This window comes from Ciconia boyciana, chromosome 8 (genome assembly GCF_034638445.1).
Source record: "Ciconia boyciana chromosome 8, ASM3463844v1, whole genome shotgun sequence".
Lineage (NCBI taxonomy): Eukaryota > Metazoa > Chordata > Aves > Ciconiiformes > Ciconiidae > Ciconia > Ciconia boyciana.
This window is the reverse complement of record NC_132941.1, coordinates 1,933,922-1,960,632: the sequence shown is the minus strand read 5'-3', so window position 1 is coordinate 1,960,632 and position 26,711 is coordinate 1,933,922. Positions and strand designations below refer to the sequence as shown.

The following is a 26,711-nucleotide window of genomic DNA, read 5'->3' as shown; positions in this document are numbered from 1 at the left end:
GAGTAAACCAGTTTTTACTTTGATCTTTTGTTCTGTTTTCTAGAACTATTCCATGGCAGTCTATCTTGTAAAGCAGCTGTCCTCTACGGTGTTACTGCAGAGGTTGCGAGCAAAAGGAATACGGAACCCTGATCATTCTAGAGCACTAAGTATGTCTGATGTACTGCTTGTTTAAAAAGGAAAAATAGCTTTTGTAAAAGGAGATTTGAAATAGGACTCTACTAACTGAGGTTTGGACTTCCTACAATTCTCTGGGTTTTGAGAATCTGATAGTGGTGTTCTTTGTATTCAGTTCCAATTCAAAGACTCAGAGGCCTTTGTTTGTACTAGGAGCCAGTCCAGGAACCCTGTTGACACTGTGAAGGGAAAAATGCAAGAGAATCTCTTTCAGTTCAGCCATACTGGCTTTGTGTCTTCAGAATAGAACAACTGTATTTATACAGTTAACTGGTAATTCAGTACCTCAAGCAAGCTGAACTAAATGCCTGATACTGAACCTTGATGCTGACGGAGCTGGAGGAAAGTCTCCATCAACACAATTTTTGTTCCTTTGGCACGGTGTTGTGGAGTGAGCTCCTGGAGAGAGAGTATCTAGCACAATACTCCTCCCAACCCCCTTCCAAATTTAAGTGTGGAGCTTGCTGCTTTGTTGTTTTCTCTGACAAGTACGTGTTGGTATAAGTTTGTATAATAAAAATGCAAGCAAAACCTGCTGCATGTTTCCTTTTCAGGGAGAGGGTGAAAATACCAACACCTGACAGCTGTTGGTCATACTCTTTAATGCTCAGATGATGTGTGTTGTACACCGTACAGGACCTTCTCCAAAAGGGAAGAAATTAATCCACCAGTAAATGGTACAAAGCCAGTGGTATATAGTGCTGGGCATTAGCTTGTGCTAATGCAGTATGATGATTTAAATGCACAAAAATCTAGAGAGTTTCCAGGTGGCTACTGCTCTTTGTATACAGGGTGAGAATGAGGGTGTAGGTCCGGTTCACAGAGCAGGAAGAACATGGAACTGACTTGTTCATTTAACCAATGACTGCTTATAAAACAGTCCTTAGAAGTAAAAGTAGAGGATAGGTAGAGATGAAAGGCTTCTGTAGTGCTAATATTTCACTGCAGTTATTTAACCCCCAGATTTTGTCTGGGTACTTCTGATTTCTGTTTCTCAATTTGCTTTTCAATTTTAAATCACAGGATTGCTTGATGAGTATTTCAGAGGTTTACAGTGGTGCTTGTTTATGTGACAGTTACTAACACATTTTTTTTTAAAAGTGCTTGAAGTTACCAGTCAAGTCAATGTGGCTCATCTTGTCAGTAGATTTTAAATAACTTTCAAGTACAAAGTTGCATGTATATGGACAGAGACATCTCTGTATAAATACATTTTTCTAGGGATCTTGGTTTAAGATGAGCTTTTCCTGCTTTTTGCTTTCTTAAATCTTGTCGTTTATGATCTTTCTAGAGAGTAAAGACTGCTTACGTTACACGTTTATTGTGTGAGTCTGAAACAATAGCCACTGCTGCTTGCTTCCAGTAGATATGGCAAACTGAAAGTCTAGCGCACAGTTTCAGACTTGTTTTATTTCTCTATCATGCAATTTGTATTTTAAATCAGATGTAAAATAAACCTTTTCTTCTTTCAAATAACAGTTAAAGAGAAACTGACTGCCGATCCAGACAGTGAAATAGCAACAACAAGCTTAAGAGTTTCTCTTCTTTGTCCAGTAAGTCTGTCTGGTTGGTTTGTTTGTTTGTTTGTTTTTAATTCCCTCAAAACTGATTCTGATCAAAATGTGGCTGTTCTGGGACATGTATTTGGTAGAGGTTAGCTTGTGTTTACCTGTGTGTTAACTTTGTGGGGTCCAGTGCTGAAGTTATCTGTCACGGTGCTTAAGCATGTGATATACCCCTGAGAAAATGAGTATTCCATTAACTTGAAAATGCTATTCAAAATTGTATGTAAGCATACATTTAAATCTGTCACTAGATCATCTGAGTGTGCAGTTCAAGTCCTTGCTGGTGATAAAACCACTCTCAGTGGTAAGGTAGGTGAATCTGACTAAAAATAGCTCTTCAGCCAGTGTCTGCAGTCAAAGAATTGAGCACCTTTTAACTGAAGTTGATTATATGCATGTGTACACTTTGAGTACTTAATAATCTTAGATTAAAAGCAAAGCAGTGTCCTAGAGGTTGTTCAAACAAAATTTGTTCCAACTTTGAAGTGGGAGAATACAGTTCCAGTGAATGTGGAAGTGGGAGAGATGTGCTATATCTTGACCTACTAATTGTTTTTTAACCAAGTAGATGCAGAATAAGTGCTTATACCTGGCTTTGTTATCATTGGTATGATAACAGTATCTTTACTGCAGTATAGCTTTTTAACCTCTTTTCAGGATTAAGGATACATCTGTTTCCTGGGTTGAGTCAATCTGCTCAAGCTTGACACAAAATTTTCAGTTTTAAAATCCGAAGAAAACAACTGACTTCATTCTTGCAAAATTGAAGCTTATTTCTCAAGTTATTAAATATGATGATAAACTCTAGCAACATAAAGATAAACTTTTAGATACCTAAGCTTTGCGTAGTAAAAAGCACAACTGACATTGTGGTTACTTCTTATATATGTATTAGGTTATTGTAAATCTTTAAATGTGGTATTTTCATGATCGTCAATCTTAAGACTTTCTCCATGTCAACATTGATGCTAGCTAAATAATAACACATTTATAAGGAAGACAAAACTCATCTGTAAGAAAGATAGAGGGATTGCATTTACAAAATAAAATCCTGATCTATAAACTTTGAACCTCATAACCTATAATCTTACAAATCTATGAACTTATGTGTCGCATCGAAACTGCTGCAGATTTGGAACGCTGAAGTATTTTGGGTCCACATCTGGCAGCTTATCTTGCTGAGTTGTTATAGTTGAATTTTTGTTGTGCTGTTAGTACTTTGTTATTCTAGAAAGCACAACAATAGTCCTGTTGGTTTTTTTGTCATTCTTTGCACACAATATTCTTACCCCTTAAAATGAGTTTCCAATACAGACAAAAATAGTAACCCATTTGTAGGAGTTAAATGGCTGTAAGAGTTTAGAAGTGCCTATGTATTAATTCATTATCTTAAATTAATCTTCATGCATCTTCTGGAATTACAGATTTTTACTTCAGTCATACTTGGATTTGTCAGAACTGCCACTTTAGGCAGTTCTGTTGCTTTATAGATGATTCCATGGGAGTTTTCTGACACTTCTGTCTGTCCTTATTGCCTCCATTACTGATAAAAGTTCTTCTGCAGTGCTTTTAGGTGCATTTTTTTTCTTGATGACTGTGATTCAGATGAGTTAGAGCAGGAATATCCTCCACAATATTGCTTTTAGGCCTGCAAATTTGCTAATACCTACAGATGCTAAATTCTATTTTGCTTTCTCAGAGTTCTGCCAGGGGTAGAAACAAAACAGCAATCAGACATTAGGATGTAGCTCTTCAGAAGTTCTACCTTTGTCGTTTTTTGCCTCTTTAAAATTTACTACTTTTCTGCTAGACATACAAAACAAAGTGTATGTAGCACATTATTTTGAGCATATTTGTCTCTGTGTCATTTTAATAATGTCTACAAAACAGACACAGTTGACTTTTTTCCAGTATGTTCCTCACTCAGTGCTGTCTGATTTTGTGTAGCTCTTGGAATAATCCATCATTGGAAAGGCTCGTTGGGACGGAGACTGCACCTTTCAACCTGTCCTATGAATAGAAAGGTTATTAGCATGATTCAGACTGTCCTCAGGTCTGAATGCAATTTTATTATAGCCTCCATATTTTTACTTGCTAATTGGTAAGCATTTGGCTCAGGGAGAATTTTTTTGTAAATATTTTGTGCTTACTTTCTAATGCTTGAATGGACAGTGTATGCTTTGAAAGTACACATTGAAAATGCCAATTTGGTCTCCAACAGAAGAACCAGAAATTACAGAATGATGCATCTTCAGCTCTGCTAATGTGCGGGTGCTGTTCTCCCATCTCATTTGTTATGGGTGTGATTTTCTCATGTGTATACTTCAATAAAATAAATGCAATTGTGTATCTGGATGGGGGCAGCAGGTTTAGGCTTTATAACCTTTATTTTGCCCTCAAAAAAAGCACAGAGCAAGGCAGCTTCCTCTGAATTTGTTTTGGATTGCTGCTGAGCTTTTTTTAGCACAGAGGCCTGCTCTCCCCCCGAGACTGTGGAGTATGGAGAAAAAGCTGTCCTTAACTGTTGGCTGAATCTCGCTGAGATACAGCAGGCAAATGGGCTGGACTGAGTCTGTATTTCAGGAAAACACTTGAATTCATGTTCTTTTTTTCCCTTGAAATAAAAATAAATAAATCTACAAGCTCTGCAGCCGGACCAAATATTTAACTGAACAAAAATTCCAGATCTAGCATTTTACTGTAGGTTTTGCAGCTTTGTTTACAAATCCTTAACTCCTGTTTTGGGTGCATTTTTTAGCGTGAAAAGATAGTAATGTTTTGTATGCTTGTAAAAGAAATTAATGCAGTGTTTCTTTGGCTGCCGACAGGCAGGAATCAAAACAGTAACAGTGTTGGGAAACAGTTTTTCAGAAGTTGGGATGCATCCCTTCTTTTACGACCTCTTCTTTTGTCAGTTCTGACACAGCTTGGCCAGTATGGCAGAGCTGATCCAGGAGGTTCAATGCCAAAAATGGGAAAGGAGACATCAACTTGTTAACACTGAGTACGCTGATTCTGTCTGCAGGCGTATGGCTTCGGCTAAATCCAACCGCAGCTTAGAAATTAGAGCCACAGTTTTTATACCAAAAGCTTGTGAAAATGTTTCTGGTTTAAATCTGCTTTTTTACTCAGGAGACAGGTATTTATGTTCTTCCTGCAGCACATGTCTTCGACCTTCCTTAGTTTTATTTTGTATCACATAGATCATCCAGGTTTTATCTCCGGTACCCTCACTCTTGATCCTCCCTAAGCTAGGAGACTCTTAGTGTGCCCAAAAGACAAATGAGCCATTGACCTACCATCTGGGAGATAAGAATTCGTAACAGACATGGATCAGGGGGCCTTGCTTTGTTGGGGGTTGATTATGTGATAGAAATAATGTGCTTGGTCATGGATTTTGGGGGAGGGGGTGCCAAACACATGGCACATAGAGCACCTCCTGCTGTCCGAGCTCTCCAGCACCATTACTGCAGGCTCCTCAGGGAGTTCTCTGCTCCCCTCCCATCTGGTGGTGAGTTTTCTGACAGTGACTGAGGGCCCGAGGGAAGAAAAATAAGCAAGATCCTGCGGTCTAGTTGAACTTGCTGGGAATGGGGTGGAGGGATTTCTGCTTACGGGGGATGCAAAACAAAAAATAAAGGGAGCATCATGGAGGAAGTAGTGGACTGTGAGTAGAGCCTTTGTTCTTGATATTTAGTTTTCTGATATTCTGAGATTGAGTGCCATCCTGTGGCACCCGTCTTGTATTGCTCAGAATCAGTATGCGTGACCACGGTGCTTGCTTAAGCCGTACTAAAAACAGTTCCTCCTACTATGCACTGCTAGAATTGGCTGAAGGTTTTCAAATGAAGTAATCCTGTATATTTTAGTCAAATACATATAACTTCAAAATACTCAGTATAAATAGTTCTTAATAAATAATTGTTTTGTTGTTTTTTAATGTGGGAAAAGTCTTGTTTAGACATTCCTACTTTTTACCTTTAGTGTGGTCAGTTAAAGCCCCTCCTAAACTGCAGCGTAAGCACTTTGCCAGAAAACAACTGCTTAGTTTTGTTGAGGAGAGGAAACTTTTTTTATTTCAGATTAATATGAAGTACCTTTCACTATCTAGTCAATTTTGCATTCAGTGCAATCAAATGTTAATATTTTATGGTCTGGGTTAGTGTTGATCTATCTGTCCAAGTCAAGATATTCCTGTTCCACAGTTTAGCCTAAACACCTTCTGTCTGTAGCACTCCTATGTTGTCTGCTCAGCTTAAGCACTGACCTGTGCTTTTTGTATTAAACTTGTGGAAGCTTTGGGCTGGACTGCAAAACCTCACCGTCCTAGCCTTTCTACACACTTGAAGGAAAGGGTGTTCCCCGTCTGAAAGTGTATTTTGTGACTAATTTTCTCCTGTCTCATCTTCCGTTAACATTTGCAGGCCCTTTGTAGTGTTGAAAAGGTATGATGGTATTATAGGGGATAGTCAGCTATTTGGATTTTACACAAGGAAAAGGCAGTGACATTTCAGGCTAGCTCACAACTGTATGCATAGCAGTGGTGTTTATCACAGCAGGAGGAGTATAAAATAATTTCTTAATAGTTAACAGGTGTGACTTATTTTGTGAGTAGTCACTTTCTGACAGTTCCTTGGAGAAAGTAGTGAAAATGGTGGAGTTAGAGAAATGCATCAGGAAATGATCCATAATCCTGCAAATGCATTTTCGATATGCTTGTTTCTATGACTGTAAAGGTAAACAAGTAGTTCTGGTAGTGCCCTAATGATTGAGATATGGACAGCAGCTTGATACACACTTTGTGAGTGAATAGGAGAGGACTGACCCATGTTCATCAGCTTTTAAAATACTAATGAAGAAGAATTCTTTTTTGTGGTTAATCCAGGACACTGGTATGTTACACGTGCTCAGTGTATTTGTTACGGGAACATGGAAGGATGTAGTCTTCAGTTTCCTTGATCAAATGTAGTTAGAAATGTGATTTTTAGTAAATTTTTATGCGATAATCAAACCTACAGGAAGGAGGGAACGGGTGGCATGTAATTTAATGAAAACTCGGATTTGTGAGAGTTCTTCCTGGAGTAAAACTCAACCTGTCTCTGTCTCTTTTCAGACAGAAAAGCCCTGTTTGTTAATTTAATACCAAGATGTTGTAATCTTGTTTTTTTTTTTTTCTTCTTAAAGCTTGGTAAAATGCGGCTAACTATACCATGTAGGGCCCTGACTTGTTCACACCTGCAATGTTTTGATGCCACTCTCTATATTCAAATGAATGAAAAGAAACCAACCTGGGTTTGCCCTGTCTGTGACAAGAAGGCTCCTTATGAACATCTCATCATTGATGGGTAAGTAAAACTTGCATCGAAATGAAGCATGTACCTTACACTCTCTGCTTACTGTCCTGTGCTGCACAGAATACAGTGCTCTGAAATCTTGGTTATCTGGCTGTGGCCTGTTTTAAGTTACCATGTCATTTAATTTCCCTGCTGTTGGTGAAGAATTACTAACCAGGTACCTCTTCATTCAGTATTCTGGAAGAATTGTGGTCATCAGACTGTTAATGTTAATAATAATGAAAGGTATTCCTTCCAATCCTAGGTGAATTTTTGAGCTATCCTGCCTAAAATGGTTGTGTGTTTGTTTTGGTCCCGTCCCCCTCCCCCCCCCCCCAATATTCCATAGTGCTGGATCCCTGGGTAAAACGAGCACATGTTGTCTCTTCTTTTAATGGAGCAGCTGCACAAATCTGGCATAGTTGACAGCAGACATTCATGTTAGATCAAATAAATACTGCCACCCCCACAGATGCGTGTACAATTCCATGTACAATTTCACACTTGGGGAGTTGCTATATATAGAAGGTGACATAGAGATTGATTCCCTGGTACTGGCTACCTGCAAAATGTTAAAAAAAAAATAAGTGAATCTAGTATTGGTCTCCGTGAAGAAATGCCAAGTATGTATTCCTGGGCTTGCATTTTAATGCCTTAGATAGGAATCTTCTTTCCAAAGTGTGATAAAGGAAGAGAACAAGTAGAGTCTTCTGAGAATAGTCTCAGAATGTTTTACTCAAAAAAACCCCACAAAAAACCCCAGCAACCAACCAACCAAAAAAAATGCCAAAACAAACAAACAAAACCCTAAAAGGCAAAACTAAAAACCCTGAAACAAACAGAACCCCAGAAAACCACCTCACAAATGATTGAGTCGTTTTTAGTGAGTACGTGCTTCATTTTGGTGACCTGCCAGTGAAGCATAAGATTGCTTGGGATCCCCTTTAAGGCCTTGCAAAAAGCTCTTGAAGAGACACTTGGGGCTCGCACGGGCTGCTTGGGATTCATGGACCCCGACACTTACAGGTCCTCTGCTTTGGATCAAAGAACTGTGGGGTTCCTTGTTGTAGGTTTCAGCCTAAAATAGTAAAGACTAAGAGTAGTAATAATTAAAACAATGCGTTTTCCTTATTTCTTCTTGTGTTGCCAGGTGCCGATGTTGGAGATTAGGTGATAGAGCATCCCAAAGAGAAGGTTATTTCTAGAAAATGTTTCAATCTGGGAAAGAGTGAACTTTCTCACTAATTAAAGCAAAGCTCTTTCCTACGTGGAACCACATGAATAGTCTTGGTCAAAAGCTGGAATTCCCACTGGGAGTGATGTGGTGCCAGGATCCTAAAAGTTTTAGGAGATGCAGCTAGAAGAAGAGGCTGCAAGTTTACATTCCCATGCTCAGCTTTTGTTAGGAAGTTTTCGCTTATAAAGAGGTTTCAGGAAATACTAGTCCTTAAATACTCAGCTATATGGACTCCTTTAAGATACAGGCTTCCTCAATTAAATATTGTCAAAGATAAATATGGGTAAGAAGGAGATTTTTTTTTTTTAATGCTAGTTCACATTCTTCCTTCGTTTTGGGAAATGGAGAGTTCTGTGTCATGAGCTCCGCAGGATTCCACTCTTGTAGTTCTTTTACGTGAATATCTAAAATAAAAATCTGCACAATGTTTTAAATTTTTCAATGACTCCTTTTTATCACGGAAGCAGATGAGAGAAGGGTAGAATAATGAAAGCTTTCGACTCTTTTTAAACACTAATTGAAACTTATACTGACTAATAAAGATATTGGAGGAAAAAAAGGAGTTAAGGTCTTTTTGAGAACTGATATTAAATGTTTTTGATTGACAGATTGTTCATGGAAATCCTGAAATATTGTACAGATTGTGATGAAATTCAGTTTAAGGAGGATGGATCGTGGGCTCCTATGAGATCGAAGAAGGAAGTGCAGGAAGTAACTGCATCTTACAACGGAGTTGATGGTAAGTTGTGTTCTGGGGTGTATGGACTGAATGTCATACTGTTGAACAGTTAAGTAGTGATGTTCCTTTAGCTTTTCAAAATGCTCATTTTTGCATGTGTTTGTAGCTTTTAACGATCATTTGTGAGAAAGATTACTTGAGTAATACCTGTTTGGGGCTGATGGTACTTTTAAGTTATTATCAGTGTTATGTAATTTTGTTGTCTTTTATTCTAAGTTGTAAGCTTTATTTATGAAGGCATATAGTAAGATGTGATGTTATGATGATTGTAGTGCTGTTGTAAGCTACAGCTTATGATGTTGACTTGCTTTGTATAGGATGCATAAGCTCTTCCTTGGAACATCAGGTGTCTTCTCACCAACAGTCAAATAAAAATAAGAAGGTAGAAGTGATTGATTTAACCATTGATAGCTCATCAGATGAGGAGGAGGAAGAACCATCTGCAAAGAGAAGCTGTCCTTCCATATCTCCAGCATCACCGTTAAACAATAAAGGGTGAGAATAAAATATGCAGGGCAATGCAGAGCAAATATACTCATGATGGAGAGTAGTAACAAATTTCAAAAGAAATTGCATCTAGAAAGTTCAGTGTTTGGATTATATCCTGATTTAGTAGCTTATAGCAAATGGATTTGGTCTCAGGTCACAAGGCCTGAAAAGATTAGAATACCAACTTTGAGTTAAGTGTGTAACACGATACAGTTTTTTAATTGTATTTATACTCATATTTGTGAAAATGAATATAAAATGGTGCAAAAGGTTGTGGCTTAGAAGTATGGTTTTTGCAGATTTGGAAATACTTTTCTTCCATAGGGAAATATGAAAGCAGCAACATACGGGGGGGGGGGAGAGAGAGCGAGCAATGAGAAACATGGGTGTGGTATTGGGAGTGTGTGGGTTTCGCTGGTGATTACTGCCAGTAGCATAGTAATAAAGAATGCCAGAATAACCTGATTACATCTAAGTAGCCAAGCTGCTAATAGCACCCTGTTTACATAAACATGTAGGGATGAAAACTGAGGCTAAACCGAAGGGATCCTGTTGTTGAACTGATTACTACTCCACTGGTGTAAATGACTCGGTGATCGCTTAAAACTCCCCAAGACCTTTTTGGCTGTCTTCAGTTACTAGTTACCTTGTAGAGCATATCTGTTGTGTTGTTATGCAGATTTGTACCGTTTTGGGGGGTCAATATACCCTTAGGATTGTCTTGTCCTGGCTTAGTAGTATTTGTAGCAGAGGTCCCGATACCATCTATAGTGAGTCATCAGTTTCTGCTGTTTGAGACTGGGCTTTGCTTTGCTTTTAATTTTGCTAGACTTCAGCTGTTTGGGCTGCAGTCTGGCTTGGACTGAATTAACTTTTCTGATAAAATGACATTATGAGAAGAAAGTTTGGGGAACATGTGATGCTCGTGTCTTCCTCCTCCGCTCTTTACAGTCCTTACAAGACTCATTGAGGTGCTGTAGCATCTTGATGCTTTCTAGTGAAGCTTTCAAATTTAGTAGGGGAGTTGTTGCGCACCTGTCACAAAGTTCAGAATGCATATTGAGAGGCTGACTTTGTGTTAAATTTGAAAATAGGCATACCCTGCATGGGATAGCAATAGAAATATTCAAATGCTGTTCTTTTAGCATTAAAGCCAAGACTGTATTTTACACTTGTAACAAGCCTTTGTTTCTTCCAGCATTTTAAATCTACCCCATCAAGCATCTCCAGTGTCAAGAACACCAAGCCTTCCTGCTGTTGACACCAGCTACATCAATACATCACTTATCCAAGACTACAGGCATCCATTCCATATGACACCTATGCCTTATGACTTGCAAGGTGAGCTTCTGGCTCTTCATAGCTGTAAGTACAGCTCTCCAAGCAATAATAACTATTGTAAAAGAATTTAAACATGCAGTCATTTGACAGACCATTAGTGCAAAATATTACTTTGCATCCACAGAGGATGAGATGGTATTTTTTAAAAAACAAAGAAACAAAAAATTAGGTTAATAGCTTAAGGTTTTAAAAGGTTGATGTTTTGCAAGCTCCAGTAGTGAAGAGAATCTGAAGTGTCATCAGTTATTATGCTGGTTTTATTTCAAAATAAATGATGGGAAAATGGGGAGGTGCCTGTTTGTTTTGAGAAGCTTAATTTTTTTCTTTGTCTCTTCACAGGTTTAGATTTCTTCCCTTTCCTGTCAGGAGACAATCAGGTAAGTCAAGGAAAATCAAGTCATATGGCAGATACTCTTTTCTGAGAAGGACTTGCTGGCCTGGATGTATAGGCGAGGAAGGAGCAGATGTATGATGTAGGTGTAAATGCAGGCAGCCTGCAGCTTTATTTTGTACACATAGAAACTGTGCCCAAACATAAGCATTGTCTCCATACCGGTGTAAGGATAAGGCATAACAAAAGATAAACATTTCAGTTTCCAAGGGTTAAGCTCAGTCAGCCGCTGTTGTATTGTGGAATGACTCTCAGCCACAGCTGAAGGTCCACCAGCCACCTCTTTAGTTTTTCAGACCTAAGGTCTCACCTTTGGCCATCTGACGGTCTGGGGCCCACCACTGGGACTCTTGACAGTCCTTTAGACAATTCAGAGAGTCAGGGGCAGCTCTCTGGTGCCCGTTCATACCATGGTTGCCACCTTTCTGTAAGTGCTTACTGAAATGGGCTAGATTGGTGCTGGCTCCTCCAGTTTTGTGAACTAAACTGGTCATTCTCAAAAGGAGTCTGGGTTGGCAAGTCCTCCCACTTGATCGCTTTTCCTCCTGTGCCTCCAAGAAAAGAAGGGGACTGGGGTGGCTCACGTGCCCTTTGTCCCTTCATGTCTGTTCTGCAATCTCAAGTAGGAGAATTGCACTTAAATGTAGAGGGATACTTTCATACCATAATTAAGACCAGAGCCTGCACTGTAGAATTTGGATTCAGAAAAGCTATCTTGATACTCGGTAACACATAGATACGAGAATTATTCTGAAACAAGTAGTGCGGCAGTATGATGCTGCACTGATATGGCATAATTATTATACCAGTACATAAATTTCAGGGAACAAGGCTGAATAGCCTACATAGATCTTTCATCATAGTGGAAAGAAATATCAAGAGCAAAATTACCCTACAGAGAGATTGTATTTAAAATCTGATTCTTGATAGCTAAAGTTCTTGCCTTTCAGGGGCTGCCCAGCAGAGTGTGTAACTTGGGACAGCCCTTGCTGCCCTCTAATGGGACTAAGCGTGCTGTTTCTAAATGCATTTTTCACAGAAGTATGCTTTCCTCCACCAGCAGTGATTAGCACGTAGTTTCATCAGCTGTGGTTGGTCTGTGACTTTTGAGCAGAGGAGAGGGATGGCAAAATGTTTCTTTGAATTTTGGGGAATTTTTCCACCAAGGAATTTTTTGAAGAGGTAAAAGAGTGCTGCTTCTTGCTGTTTCTTACTGTTTTGGGTGTCTTGCAATACTATTACCTTTCTAGTGTTTGCTGTTACTAATACTAGTATTTCCAGTTTCTTTTGGCTTCAGAAATCAGGGGCCACAGAGGTAAAAGTTCACTGCATTGGTCCACTTACCTTACAGAAAGGTTGAGTAGACGAGCTGGTGTGAAATCCAGAAGCTGTCAGAGCTTTAGCTTACAAATACCTTCTTTTGTGCTGGTCTGAATCAAAACTATGGTGTCTGAAATGTAACTTGAAAATGTTGTTTTTCCCCCCAGCATTACAACACATCCCTTCTTGCCGCTGCAGCTGCGGCAGTTTCTGCATCAGATGATCAAGAACTCTTACACTCTCGTTTTTTCCCATACACTTCATCTCAGATGTTTCTCGATCAGCTAAATGCAGGAGGAAGCAGTTCTCTGCCAGCCACAAATGGTAGCAATAGTGGCAGTAACAGCAGTCTTGTTTCCTCCAACAGCCTGCGAGAGAATCATGGTCATCCAGTTGCAAGTAGGAGCGGCACGGACACGGCGTCTATCTTTGGTATCATACCAGACATTATTTCATTGGACTGATTTTTGGAGTAAATGAACTCGTCAGAGGAAATCTTTGTGCTTGGTTTTACTTTATGTTAGAAACATAGACAAGTTTTTTTCCTTTTTTAGGGAAAAAAATTTATGTGTACAGAGAACAAAAGTATATTTTCAGTTTTACTTTTGTATATAAACCTAAGATGGCCTCACTGGTAAAAATAAGAAAAAAAAAAAAACACAAAACAAAAAAAAAATTAACAAAAACAAGGCGCTTCAGTTCATTTTTATGGATGTTGAAGATTTTACACCTGTGCATTTGTCATGTAAGTTACTTTTTTTTCCCCATAGTTTGGACACAAATGGCATTATTTTCTTCACAGTAATATAAACAGGAAAGGAGCTGAACTTTTAAAGTTCAGACTTACGAGAGGGTTTTTCCTCCTCTTGGAGACATTTATCTTTGGTGGAATCTAATTCCCCCATCCCATATTTAGTGCAGATTTTATTATGCTTAAAGTGGACTAAACCCTACCCAAACTATTCCACAGCATCCCCTCTGTTTGCAGGACATAGCCTTTCAGGAGTGGGTTTGGTTTTTTGGGTTTTTTTTGGTCATTTCTGGTTCTACGTGACCCTCTATTCAGACGACTTTTTTTTTTTAATTTCATGCTTTAATCAAGCATGTTGCAAGCTCATTAGTGCACCAGTTATTCTTGAGGGCCAGACTCCATAAAATCTCAGGCTGAGGATTTACTTGGCTGTGCTTATGTGGGACAAGACAGAGAATTTTTATAGAATCTAGCCCCAAATAAAAGCATTGACACATTGGACTGTAGGGTTTTGTTTCTAAGAACTTAGTATGAAATCCTTTTAAAATGACGTACGATCCTAATCAGCAAAATAGTAAGCATGTGTCAGTTTTAAATTTGTGGAACTGCTTGTGCTTTAAAGTTAGCCATGCGTGTATAAATGGCCTGTTGAATTGAGGCCTATCTTATTCTGTCTGGAGAAACCTACTTTTAGCTGCAGTAGATCAAATTTCTGCTTAAGAGTGAACTTGTCAACAAAAGGAAGAAAATACAAATACCGACACACTATTGCATGGCTTGTGCAGCTGATAATGGCCTTGGTACGCTGTCTTCTGAGTTCACATTCATCGAAATTAATATTAAATGTTCAATGTGAGTCTCTTCAACCAAAAACCAACCCAATAAAAAAGCCCCATGTTGTAGCCCGTGTACTCAAACATATTGCTACCTACTGAAGTCTCTTAGGGTAGTGGGTTTCAAAATTCAGTTTTCTCTTTTTGGCCTTGTAATTATTTTGATTTCCCTGATTTTTCAGTAGGCTTATGTTGAACTTTAAGCCATACTTACTTCCTGGTTTCATTTCTCTCTCTTTTTTTTTTTTAAAGTTGTGCATGACATAGGAAAATCTTTTTTTTTTTTTTTTTTTAGAACTGGTGGGTCATTTGGGCTGATCCGTTCTTATTAAAGAGTGAAGTGTGTAAATAGCTGGAATGCAGTTTTTTCAGGAGATTCTTTAAAGTAAGAGAAGGGGGAGGGAAGGAGGTGATTCTCTTGTGTCCCAAAGTCCATGTCAGAGAGAGTAAATATTTCCTCTGATGTGAAAAATATTTTTATAACTGGTTGAAAGTGCAGGTAACAAGTTTATCAGGAAGAGAGAGTAAGGAATACTAAAATTAGCAGATTCTTGTCTGAATTTTTCATGTCCAAAACTGTTGATTGCAGCTAGTTGCTTTGAGCATTGACAAGGGCCACCTTTTGCCTATGAAGTTAAAATCTTGCATTGATTAAAAAAGAAAAAAAAAAAGGAAAAAAAAAAAAAGGAAAAAAGAAAAAAAATCTTTAATCCAAGTAGCATTAGGTATTGCTGTATGATCAGTCGTATGGTTATTTGAAAGGTTCACATTATGTGGCATCAAAATCGTTTTTAGTGTTTTTACAGCATCCCTCTGCCACTAAATAGTTGACTTGAATTTTGAAAACAAATGTTTGTGTTTATATGTATATGTGTGTGTATATATGTATTTATAGATCTGTGTGTGTGAGTTAAAAGTGAGTTAAATAGTTTTTCCCATGCATGTGTATTTCATACATATCTGGCTGATATATATATTTCACCATACACCAATTTTATAATTTATTAAATGTCAGTTAAAAAATAAATAAAAGGATAGAAAATGGGAAATACTTATTTTTTAAACTCAGTCTGATTTTGAAGTGATTAAACCTACACTAGGAATATATCTCATACATTTTAGTCATGAATACTAACCTGGTAACTTCAGAGCATATGCTTTGCTATAATACCGTTTGTAAATCTGAAGTACGACTGCCATCAGTGTAACTGGGAGCGCGCGTGTCCCCAGCTTCTGAAACATCTGAGAGAAGTTCGGGAGAGCTTGTGGCTGTTTTACCAACGATTGTGGCAACATTTCCATTGACTGTATTGTTAAAGATGACCTGAAGAGCAGCTTATGTCACTTTTGACAATGGTATTAAAATCTTGTTAATTCACATATAAAATTAAATGTGGCGAGTGTGTGGTAACACAGAATTTGGCATCTTTATGCCTGTCTTAGCTTTTGGAAAGTGAGGTCGGCTGATGACGTCTTCCATTTCCTCACAAGTTACCCTGAAGGGGAAGGAAGGCTGTTCAGTTCACCGTTGTCATTTTTAACCTCGTAGCTCTACAAAGAAGGGACAGAAGTGTTCTTAAGTCCTCCCTTGTGGTATTAATCCCATATGCTTTGTGAGTATTCCTGTTTCATGCTAGGGTGTTCTTTATAGTTGATAATTCTCTGTGCCTCTGACCACAGTTAACATTGCTTGGTAGAAGTCTCAGTCCGAGTTCTCGACAAGTTCCCTGCAAATGTCACTCCAAAACTCAAGCTCCTTTAGTTTGCATATTATCAAAGGTGCAGTAAAGCAAGCCAGGGTGGCTTGGCTTGCGGTACTGCTCACTTGGCTGCAGATTGCAGAGTTTTGTGATCCTTAGACTAGTGCTCTCTTGTCCTCGGATTCTTCCGCTGGAGGAGCGGGGTGCGCGCACATGTGCACGTGTGTCTGTTACGTATAGTGCTGTGTGTGGATGTACATACACACACGGATATCAGTATGTAGCTGCTGTTTGAATAGCAAGGTGGAAGTGGCTTTGAATTGCTCTTGAGGGCATTGCTGATGGATGCGTCCTTTAGGAGAAGAAAAATCGCGCTAAACTATAACCTGCCGTGCGTATAACTATGCCATGCGTTAAAAACTTTGTGGCGCTTCCATAATGATAGATGTGACGGCAATTCCAGGCTTGCCCCTTCCTCTCCATGGCAAGGATTCAATAAGGCTTTCAAGGACGGGATGACTGATAGATTTGCATTGGACTCTCTTGGACCTGCCTCCCAACACAGAGCTAAGGACTGTGAGGATAACGTTTTGGAAATTAATTCTTCATTGCAGTTTAACATTTTAAGCACATGTTAAATAGAAAGGGTTTTGGTTTGTCAGTGTAACTGTTTTTTTCTTTCTTTCCTTTTTTTTTATTTTTTAACAGAGCTTAGATTTCTAACAAGGGAAAATTGCTGGTGGTCCCCGAAAGTGCTGCTGTTAATTGTTTTAATTAACAAAGGGAAAAATGTATATAAGCAGAATATTAAAAATACCATTAATTCCATGAATTTAAATCTGTCATTCATTGCCTTAAAACTTTCTCTTAGTTTCCATACGGCATGCCAAACCAGTAAATGGCTTTTAAAAATGTATAGTAGACCAATGTCAGTTTGTATAAAAGTACCAAGTGAAAATATTTATTATATGCATTGGAAAAAAAAATGGTTTACCTATTGAATGTTACCTGTTTATGTAGAAATCTTTAGATGTAATAAAAAGCATTCAGTTATGTTGTGTTTCCTGGGGGGAAGGGGGGGGGGGAGGGGGGGCAGGGTGTTTTCTGTGAACTCAGAGTTGCAAATGTCCCTTTTTAACAGGAATGCTTTGCTCTACATGTTTTGCGGCACGGAGTGTCTCACGCTTCTCTCTCCAAGCTCTAACAACGCTGCTTTGTTTTGTGGGTGCGTGTGAAGTGCGGTTCCTTTTTGCTAGCTTTTATTTGGGTAACGTTTACCCACCCAGAGAGGGTAGTAACCGCCTGCTATGATACAGATGCATTCTGGAGTAATCCAAAGTGATTTTGAGCTGATCAATCCCCATGACATACAAGCTTCTCTATTGTCTGCAGCTGAAAGGGATTTGTTAATCAACTGTTCTGGTCAATAGGGAAGAATTAAGATGTGTATTAGATCATTTGTAATTTGGCTATTGATGCATATTGGAGACAAACACTTCTAAATGAACTCCTTGTTTCATAAGCTAATTATGCTCAGGCTCAAAGCAACTGAGGTTTTTGCTCCCCTTCATCTCTGGTGCTTCTGTAGCAAAGGTCTGGAACAGCTCCGGTGGGCAGAAATCGCACTCCACGCTGCGGGCAGACCTCCAAAAGGCACTAGTGCTCAAAGGCGCAGCGTCAAGGTAGGTGGGTTTTTTGTCCAAACATTAACTGTGAACAGTGGGAAGAGAGTCACAAGGGAAATCCTATCGTTTGCTGTTATTCGGAACCTGTTTGTGGTTTTTCTAGGGCATCCTATCTCTATTTCACTGTATAATGTTTTTCTGGAGTGATATCTGAGTGTTGAGCTGCTTGTAACTCTCTAATTTTCAGAGAAACAAGGGTGTTTTTGTTTTGTTTTCTATCTGTAGAGTAGAAAGAGCTAATACCAGAATTGAGGGATGCAGTAGACCGGTATGACAAGGTACGTCAGTTTTACATCGAGCAGTTTATTTCCCCTTGAAGCGTGATCCTTTGCTGGTTGGAGGGCCTTCGCTTAGTATCTTGGCATGTCAGGATCCAAGTCTGAGCTTACTGGGTTAGCCTGGGACTGCCATCTTGTGCGAACCGCAGGCTCTGCAGCTTGGCTCTGAATCAGGGGAGGCTGGGCCCAAAACTGCCATTTGTCTGAAAGATACGTCCTGGATCCGCTTCCGTTTCTTGCGTAGCATTCAGCATGTCATTTAATCTTTTGTGCTTTTGTACCCCCACGTAATAATATTCCATGAGAATAATCCCTACCTTATCCTTCTAGAGACACTATTACTGATTTGGAAGGGTTAAGATTGGCTCGTGCTTTGTTCTTTGAGTTTCTGACCAAGTTTGTGCTAGTTACAGTCCCGGTTGATTGCAGCGATGTGTGATGGTTTTGGTGGTAGCCTTAGTCTGCGGTGTTCGGGCTGTGCTCGGTGCTTCAGTAGGGGATAAATGCATTGTATCTGCAATGGCTGTAATGATTTAACTGCTGGTCATTTCACAAACTGAGCAAAGAGTGAGTTAGTTGCTTCAGTGATAAAGATTCAGAATTAAAAAAAGGAAGGAGAGGCACGGGTGGAAGGAGGGGAGGGGAAGGGGGCTCCCGTGGGTAGAAGCCGCAGCAGACCCGGCAGGAACGTGTGCTCTTCCAGCGTACTTCACAGTTGCTGCTGTGCTGTGGCTGTGCAAAGAGGGTCTCTGCAAATTTCCAGTTGACTCCAGAGAGAATCTGCTGTATGTTGTCCTAAATTTCATACCCATCTGAGGACCGTAGCTAAGGCTGCCAAGATGTAGGTGGAATAAGTTTGATAATGACTGCTCTGGGTCACATTGGTTTTAATCAGCCTCAAGTCAAGAGAGATGGGGTGGCTTTTTCCTGTTGTAGAGAAGCTGAATTTTCATGGCCCCTGTTTTTCCCTGACAGGCTGTCTCTAGGAGTATGTTCTGGGCAGCTAGCCCAGAACTTGGTGACAGATGCATTTACCAAGTGCAGCATTTTCAGCGCGTTGCCTCAGAACACAGGGGCAGCTTAACTGCACAGAGACTTGACGTTGCAAGATACTGCACCTTAATAAATAATGTGACAGAAGTATAACAATACAGAGATCTTGTATGTCGGAGGAGCGAAAGATGAGGAGCAACGAGACGGTGATCAGAGACCGTTGCTGTGCTCGGAGACTGGGGGTTGTCCTCTGCAGCCGGTGAGCATCACTAACTGGGGGAGCTGGAGAATTGCCGGCTGCCTGTCTCCTGTCACTCTGGGTGGTCAACAGGGACGCGGCCGTCCCTCAAGTGGGGCTGTTAACTTGACAACTTCGTGACAGGGGAACATCTGGTTGGGAGTTATCTTACCGGATCATACCACAGATCCAAGGAATATCGGGGAGCTGTGCGTAGTTACACTAAATTTACCACCGTCGTGACATTATCAGGCTTCCCAGGGAATCTGTTTCTACGCAAAGACCTGTGTCAGGGCTTGGGGGTGTGGAAGCAGCAAATGGTTATGGGTGTTGCTGACTTCTTGGAACGCAGTCACCATGAGACCTTAACTGCAAGTTATAATTTATGCTGCAATCTGTAGATTTAAATACATTTTAAAAATAAGAGGAGGGTTTTTTTTAAGCATGACACATGTTACACAAGGGAGTGTTAGATTCAGTTTATTTAAATAACAGAGAGCTCACATTTTGTGACAACATTTCTCCAGAAATGGGGTGGGAACCTGTGTAAGTGTAAGCACTGTCATGAAGGCAAAATAAGGATTTTTAAAGGCAAATGATTCCTGAGGCCAAGTAGTAACTAGGAAAAATTGAAGTCAAAAAAGTTTCAGGTCCTGCTCTTAGCAAATCTCTTGTTTTGAATTTTAGTAGTTGACTGTAGGAAGACAAATGATGCGGACAAATTCTTCATATTTTATTGTTCCATTTGGTCCAACTTTGGCTTCTTTTAGCAGGTCATCAACTGAAAGAAAGAGTAAAAGAAAAATATAAGTTTGAGTGGCATGTATTAGGGATGTTGTGACCTTCAAAAGAGCAGCAATGCAGGATTTGGGTTTTCAAATAATTTTTGTTAGAAGTAATAACTTCTGGGATCAGTTGGAGGTGCCATCCAGATTGTAGTTTTAAACTAGCATCAGTTAGCACTTCGATTTTGATTTCCATGTCTTAACTTTCTGGAGCAGAGGTGTCCATCTCTTTGAGTTCCACATGGAAAAGATTCACAAATTCAGGCCAAATCGGCTTTTAATTGCTGTTGGTCAAAGTGGCTTATTTGGCTTGAATAGCAAACCTGTCCCTATTCAATGTATACAAAACTAAGTGCTCATGCAGATTATGTGCCCAACTTTTAAGTAGATTTGTGTGATGCTTGTTAATATCGGTGGGCCTTTAGTGTTTGAAAGTGAAGAATCCCTTCTCAGCTGGGGCTCTTGCTGAAAATCCTTCTAAAGAAGTGGTAACCGTGCAGTTGGCACCTGGCATAGCGATGCTTTTCATTCCAGCTTTGGGAACGCCTTGGCAGTGACAGTTTTCTGACTTAAAATGCTCTCTTCAGTACAGGCTAAACCACTAAAAGGTATTTTTCCTGTTAAATAATGTCAATAAAATAGAAGTATGTAAGAAATGACACATAGAAAAGTAATGTTAAATGTTGCTGGATGAAGCTGCTGCTGGGAATTAGATGCTGTATTCCTTCGGGTGAGAGGAGAGGAGGCGAATTCCCTTGCTTGTTTACTTTACCCTTAACACATAGCGGGTGGGTGCTAAAACAAACATCGGAGAATCCCAGCAGCTTTTATTTCATAATGTTTTGGGCAGCAGTTTCCTTCGGTAAGGTAATACAGTGCAGAGGAGGTTTTTGCTCGCACGCTTGCTGATGTTGAGGGGCGCGCGTCCCCAGTTTCACAAGCATGTTGGTGTTTTTCTTTGGGCCGGCAGCGTGCGAACGGGATCGCGGCTGGATGCTGCGCAGAGGGATGGGGCCGGCGGGCTGTCGGGGAGGAAGCTGTTGGCTTGTGGACCTGCATTTATCGTTTGATATTTTGTTAGCAGGACACCTTCTAGGGGTAGAGCCTGTTGATAGACCGTTGAAACAGCTGGATTATACATGGCCATGCACTAATTACGAGTCCTCCATAATGTCGTGCCCGTGCGGGCTGGAGTCACCTGGCTGGGGCAGTGCTCGAGAGCTCTCCCGTTCTGAAAGGGGTGAGGGCAGGTCGGTGGAAGCCGGTCGCCGTTTGCACTCGTGAGCTGCTTGGCTGAGCCTACCAGAACGGCTATTCAGGCTGAACGAGCTGTGGTTGCTTAAATAAGACTCCGAGTACTCATACTGGAGCACGGAATAATAGCTTTGCAGTTGCCAGTTGTGAAACCCAGGGGGAAGGTCATGGGAGGAGGGGAGGTTTAAGGGAAAAAAAAAGCTGTTTTACTGTAAATAGTTGTGGAAGGTCTCTATGAGCAGCATAACCTGTTTCCTCTCTCTGCTGTTCATGCGGGCGCAGGACGAGACGCTGTTTTCCCCTCTGTTTGCAGTCAGGTATCGGTGTATATAAAGGGGGTAAGCGCAGCGCCCGTGGAAGCTGCTGCCGGCAGGATCTGCTTGCAGCGTGGGGTAAATGAGGGGCTGTTGAGAGAATGCTGTTACTGTAGGGTTAAGTAACAGTTCTTTCTTTCCAGGAGATCTAATCCTCCTTTCAAAAAGAATACCCTGATGGTAATCAAATGCTTCTAAGGAGATAAATTCAAAACAATAATTAATTCTTCCCAGAACATGTAAAAATAACACAGAAGAAAAATGCATCGGTTCTCATTTGGTAAAAGTATGCTAAATTAAAATGAAGTGAAGGCTTTTCTGGAGCCACTGTAAGTGAAGGTACGTGCCAGTAGTTTCTGAACAATCGCAGATGCTAATGAAATTGAGTCTGTTCCGGCATCAAATATTTATAGCAGCTTAGCAAGCTGGAGTTCAGTGTGTCAAGCCAAAGGGGGAATTTCTTGTTGAGAAGAAGCATCACTTGCTACTTTAGGATCTATAGTGCCTTGTTACAAGTTGGCGTATAGGGTGCGCATCTACTCCCAAAGTAATGGGAAATCCCCCTGCACTCCCCCTGTCTTCTTTATATAACAGCGGTTCTTGCTAGGATGCCTTTAATTAGGGTTAACGTCTCCATGTCTTCACTGTTCAGCGCTCATAATAGCTCTGAAAGTGTTTTCAGCTGTAAATAGCTGCATAAACTATTATTCCAGTTAAACAACTGAAGAAAGCATTCAGAAGACATGCCTTGTTGGCGTATCACTTGTGAAGCTGGTGATGGCAACTGGGCTGACCAACCTTCTTCTGATTAAATCTAAATTCTACTTTAACATGAGAAAGGACAGCTCTTGTACCCCCGAGGAGCCTCACAGGGTCTGTACAAACCCCAGAACCCTATAAAACTCCCTCCTCGCCCGTATCAAACCGTTGATGGGTTTTTCTACTTGCTCTCTGACAAAATGGAGCATTAAAGTGCAAGCTCCAGAGCCCGCTCTCTGCAGCGGGGTCGGAGGGGCGAGAGCTCTACGAGAGCTGGAGAAGAAGCAGCCATGGGTGATGTGGTTTGGAGCAAGGAGGGGACAGGACACCCCGTCTGCAGGGCTGAGGGGCAGGGGGTGCGCGGGGCACCCCCTCCTGCAGCCTGTGAAAGCTGGAAGAGTGGGGCATGCCTTTAAAAAGTTTATATACGTGCATAAAATGCCTAAGGCAAAATCAGCTGTCTTAGAGGGTTTTGATTATTTTCAGCTTCCTGGAAATTCCCTCCTATTGTGCCCCTTGGAGGCAAACTTCTGACAAATGGGACAGGTTTGGTTTTTTTTTTTTAAAGAATCTTAATTAAAAAGGCCCCCTCTCTTCCAAATTGTGCTGGCCGCAGAGCTCACCGCAGCAGCGCTCCTGGGAAACTGCCAGTGCCCTGTGTGCTCCTTCCAGCATCCCTGGAGCCGCTCTCCCAGGGCCCTTCCTAGGACAGTTGCTCGCTTTATAAATACAGCGAAGCATCTTGGGGTGAAAAAGTCATCATTCAGGAAACAACTCGAGAAAGGGAAAAGGTCTCTTGGTTAACGGGCAGCTGGCTTACCTCTTCTGCAAAGTACAACGTCTCTGCTTAAGCAATCGTGGTGTGGGTAGAGGCTGACAACAGCGAGGTGACTTCACCGTCATGCCAGTCTAATTAGCTGACGTCGCTAACGTGCTCTGCTCGGCTCTGGCAGCGCTCCCCGCTCTGCGTGCCTGCCTGGGCTCAGCTGGGGGCTCTGGTTTACGTGGGAAAAGTGTTTTAAACGAAGGCACAAGCTCATCGTATGGCCGTGGCATGAGAAAGACTGGTGCCTGGGCGTGGACCTGGGCCCACGACGGCGAGGCGCGATGCCCGGGTGCACGGCACGTCTCGGGCGTGATGGGAGAAGGTCCCTTGTCACCCACCAAGGGGGGCACCAGCGCTATCTCCTGCCAGCACAGGTCCTTCCTGGCGTCCCAGCTGGAAGCGCCTGATCCCAGGTTGGACTACAGAGGAAAATCGGGAAGGAAATAAAAAGATAGGGAGCATTTGAGATATCTTTGAATTGCAAAATACCTTCTTCCTCGGAAAGCTTTTCTCCTAGTCTTGTAAGTTTGGCTCTCAGCTCCGAAACGGTGATAACGCCTCTCTTCTGCCTGTCTATCATGGACAGGGCTGTGAGGATTTCCCTCTCGGGTTCCTCTTGCTTCATTTGCCTGTACATTATATTCAGGAAAGTGGAGAAATCCAACTCCGCATTTCTGTCTGGAGAAATAAGAGCAGATTCTTTAGGAATGGCTCAGTTTTGTAGTCTGGATCAAGACCTAAGCATCCCCCTCTTCTCCCCCCCCAGTTCCCCTTCCTGGGACACCTTTTCCCTTTTGCCTGACTCTGGAGCAGGGTGGACCACTGCTGGGAGCTTTCTCCTGGCCCCAAAAACCCATTTATAGCTTTGCTAGACTTGTGCTCTGAAACCTTGTATCCAGAATTCTTAATCCAGCCCACTTTATCTCATGATTCTTCTTTGGTCTTTGTGCTGTGCTTTGAATTTATTTATACATATCTGCAGATTAATATCTTCCCGTGCTCTTCTACCTCTGCTGGTTGGACTGGACAGTTTCCCAGCCTCAAAATCCATGATCAATATGTATGCCTCCTGCTGGCTCTTGAAGCTTTTCTTTTTTAATGGCACTATTTTAATCTGTGTGCTGGATTGACATTGTTCACCGTCTGGCACATCAAGTTTTGGTGACTGCTCTTGGTTATGCTGCATTGCCTGGGCTGTTTCACCTGAGAGTGAATGTTATCTACTGGGCTCCAGGCAACCTCCTTGTCTCTGCATGTAGTCTCCTGACCACAGAAAAGTTGAATTTCTCCAACCGTAATCCAGTGTGTTTTATTCGTGTGCTACCGCTGTACTTTGCTTACCCATCTTGTGCAAGTGCAGGTGTCTCTGCACCTCTCCTGGTGTCGGGCTGGCTCCCAGGCACCGCATCACTGCCATCAGGTCGGAGGCTTTTATCTTCCCTTTTTGTTTCTTGTCGTACAGGGAAAAACATTCCTTGAACTCTAATTAAAAACCAAAACTCTGTTATGCCATGTAAGATTACATTGATCTACCAGTGACGTTTCTTCTCCCGTTGCCCGGTCGGGCGGCGTTGGTAGGGTTCCAGCGGGGATATTGTGTCTGGTTCGGGGTGTCTCGTTTCAAGAAGGATGATGGACGGTGGGGGAGGACCCCGGATAAAGTGCCAAGGGCAATTAAAATCCAGGCTTGTGAATAGCTGAGCTAATTGGGCTCCTTCAGCCTAATGAGGCAAGTCTGAAAGTGGAGTCAGGCTTCCAAATAGGTAGAATATTGTTAAAAAGTACTTTTCTCTGCCTTCATGGGGGGTAGGAGAGGATGCTGAAGGAAGGAGCCTCAAGGAGCGGTGGAGGATGCTGGTTTGGTCCCTGCCATGGTCTGTGCAGGGTCTGGCACTTGCCCCTGCCTCGGCCTGCCGCTGGCTGGATTTTAATAGAAGACGGAAGAACCGATAATGACTCGGACTGTCAAATGCGACAAACGAGGAGAGCCTCTGCCTGCCCTGCCGCCATCCCGCTGCAGCATCTCCCCTCCCTCGCTTCTCCCCGCGGCCCTCGCCTGCCTGCTCGCCCTCTCCCCTTCCCCCTCGAACACTGGCTTCGCAGTTTTCAAATAAATAAATAAGGGTTGCAGCTGACCTAGATAAGGCTGCCATCTCTCCTCCTCCCTTCCCACTCCGCTCCTCGTCTCGCTCAAGGCTAATGGGCAAGTTACGCTGCACAGGGACAACCCTGTCTGCAGAGCAGCCAAGGAAATAAAAATCAGCCTATTTTGATGCAATCACCCTCCACCCCCTTCCTCATCCTCTCTGTTCCTAGACCTTATTGCAGGCGTGAGTGCAGGGTGCCAGGGCCCCGTGGGCACTGGGTGCCCCATGGGTGCCGTGGCCTCCCCCTACCCGGGCTGCTTCCTCCCCCGCAGCAATCCTGCAGAGCTGCTGAGCCCAAGGGCACTGCAGATTAACAGATTTGCAATAATACTCTTATTTCAGCTTTTTTCTGCCATTCTTGTAGCAAACCCTTCCTCGTTCCCATCCGAGGCAGGGGTCCCCTTTCCCAGGGAGCGCTCCGGTGCCTTGCAATGAGAATTTGTACTTCTTGCACCCTCTGCTTCCTCCTCTTCCTCCTTCACCTTGGCTCCCATCATACCTGAAACCTCCAGTACTGCACATGGTCACCTGAAATGTCTCCTGGTCCCTGCTAGTTTGCCCAGGGATGACGTGTTTATGGGGCTGGGAGGTTGCTGGTTAACCTCTGCTAGTCTCGATGCAATCCGGCGTGTGGGTCTGTGTGTGGTTTCGGCTCCCTGCCTGTGCCCAGCGCTGGCTTAACGAAATCGGGGAGATTTCTCTGGTTTCAGAGCAAGCAGATCCCCTTGAGAGCTGGGAGGAGGGCAAGTGGGGGAGCACAAGCCCAGACCGAGACACTTTTGGGGGAAATGCCATTTTTTTTCTCTCATATATATATATATGTATATATATATATATTTCTTAAGCTGATCTTGCTAATAGAAAAACCCCCAAACTGTACGTACCATTAATTTGATCCTGTGACAGAAATTTTGCCTGTAGCGTGAAGGGGAGAAGGAGAAGGAGAGAAAAAAAAAAGCAGCTTTAAAATCTGGATGGGGGGAGCAGGGGTGAGCAGTTTGTATCAGCCAAAATGCTTCACTCACCATTATTTTGGGGGCCCTCCTTGTGTTTTATGCTGCCCGTCGGGATCGGAGGCGTCTGCTGCTACTTTTTCTATTCGATTAAGGGCTAAAGTCCGCCAGCCCGGGGTGGAGTGCAGCCGGGCTGTAATAAATACCCCGCTGCTATGGCTACGAGACCTGATCCCTGCCGGGGCTGGATCCTGCTGCCAGCACGGCTCCTGCTCACACGCCGTGGGGAGAAGGGCTCTCCCCAGCCCACCCGAAGCCTCGGGACTCCGGACAGGACCCTGAGCAGCGATGCTGTGGGGAGGAGTGGGGCAAGAGCTTTCCTTGGTTGGGGTTTAAGGGTGTTTGGGGTCTGGTTGGGTGGAGATGAGCTGGTTGAGCATAAAAGGTTTGATAATCTCAAATAGCTGCACACCTTGCACTAAGCTTAGCTGCTGGGAGACAAATCCAGCCTTGCTGATATCTGCGGAGGCCGCTTGGGAAGGGTGCGGGGGGATTTACAGCTTTGCAGTTCACTGCTGGAGGGGTTTTGCTGGTGGGCAGGAG

General features: G+C 42.1%; 2 protein-coding genes across 6 annotated transcripts in view; one reads left to right on the top strand and one right to left on the bottom strand.

Moving 5' to 3' along the window:
* The window catches only part of PIAS1 (protein inhibitor of activated STAT 1), a 65,214-nt gene extending 48,336 nt beyond the window's left edge, over nucleotides 1-16,878 (top strand). For 3 of the 5 annotated variants that reach the window (XM_072870337.1, XM_072870338.1, XM_072870340.1), the window contains exons 7-14: nucleotides 44-149; nucleotides 1,657-1,730; nucleotides 6,927-7,087; nucleotides 8,921-9,051; nucleotides 9,369-9,546; nucleotides 10,739-10,881; nucleotides 11,221-11,258; nucleotides 12,760-16,878. In XM_072870337.1, the coding sequence (XP_072726438.1) occupies nucleotides 44-149; nucleotides 1,657-1,730; nucleotides 6,927-7,087; nucleotides 8,921-9,051; nucleotides 9,369-9,546; nucleotides 10,739-10,881; nucleotides 11,221-11,258; nucleotides 12,760-13,056 (1,128 nt within the window). In that variant the 3' untranslated portion in view covers nucleotides 13,057-16,878. Of the gene's footprint in view, nucleotides 1-43; nucleotides 150-1,656; nucleotides 1,731-6,926; nucleotides 7,088-8,920; nucleotides 9,052-9,368; nucleotides 9,547-10,738; nucleotides 10,882-11,220; nucleotides 12,455-12,759 lie in introns of all 5 variants that reach the window. The other 2 variants (XR_012043812.1, XM_072870339.1) reach the window with 2 other exon arrangements.
* Nucleotides 16,879-19,753: 2,875 nt separating this feature from the next.
* CALML4 (calmodulin like 4) lies at nucleotides 19,754-24,425 on the bottom strand. Its single transcript, XM_072871322.1, has 3 exons — nucleotides 24,350-24,425; nucleotides 23,498-23,686; nucleotides 19,754-19,851 (listed from the first exon to the last, which is right to left on the bottom strand). The coding sequence occupies exons 1-3, from the start codon at nucleotides 24,423-24,425 to the stop codon at nucleotides 19,754-19,756; spliced, it is 363 nt and encodes a 120-aa protein (XP_072727423.1).
* Nucleotides 24,426-26,711: the final 2,286 nt, after the last annotated feature.

Bases quoted from the DNA above. Each gene is read 5' to 3' on its own strand.
- CALML4 (XM_072871322.1), bottom strand. From the start codon at position 24,425: ATGGCAGTGATGCGGTGCCTGGGAGCCAGCCCGACACCAGGAGAGGTG. The intron at 23,687-24,349 runs GTAAGCAAAGTA...TTATTTCTCCAG, and splicing joins CCTGCACTTGCACAAGATGG to ACAGAAATGCGGAGTTGGAT. The intron at 19,852-23,497 runs GTATTTTGCAAT...TCTTTCTTTCAG, and splicing joins AAAGCTTTCCGAGGAAGAAG to TTGATGACCTGCTAAAAGAA.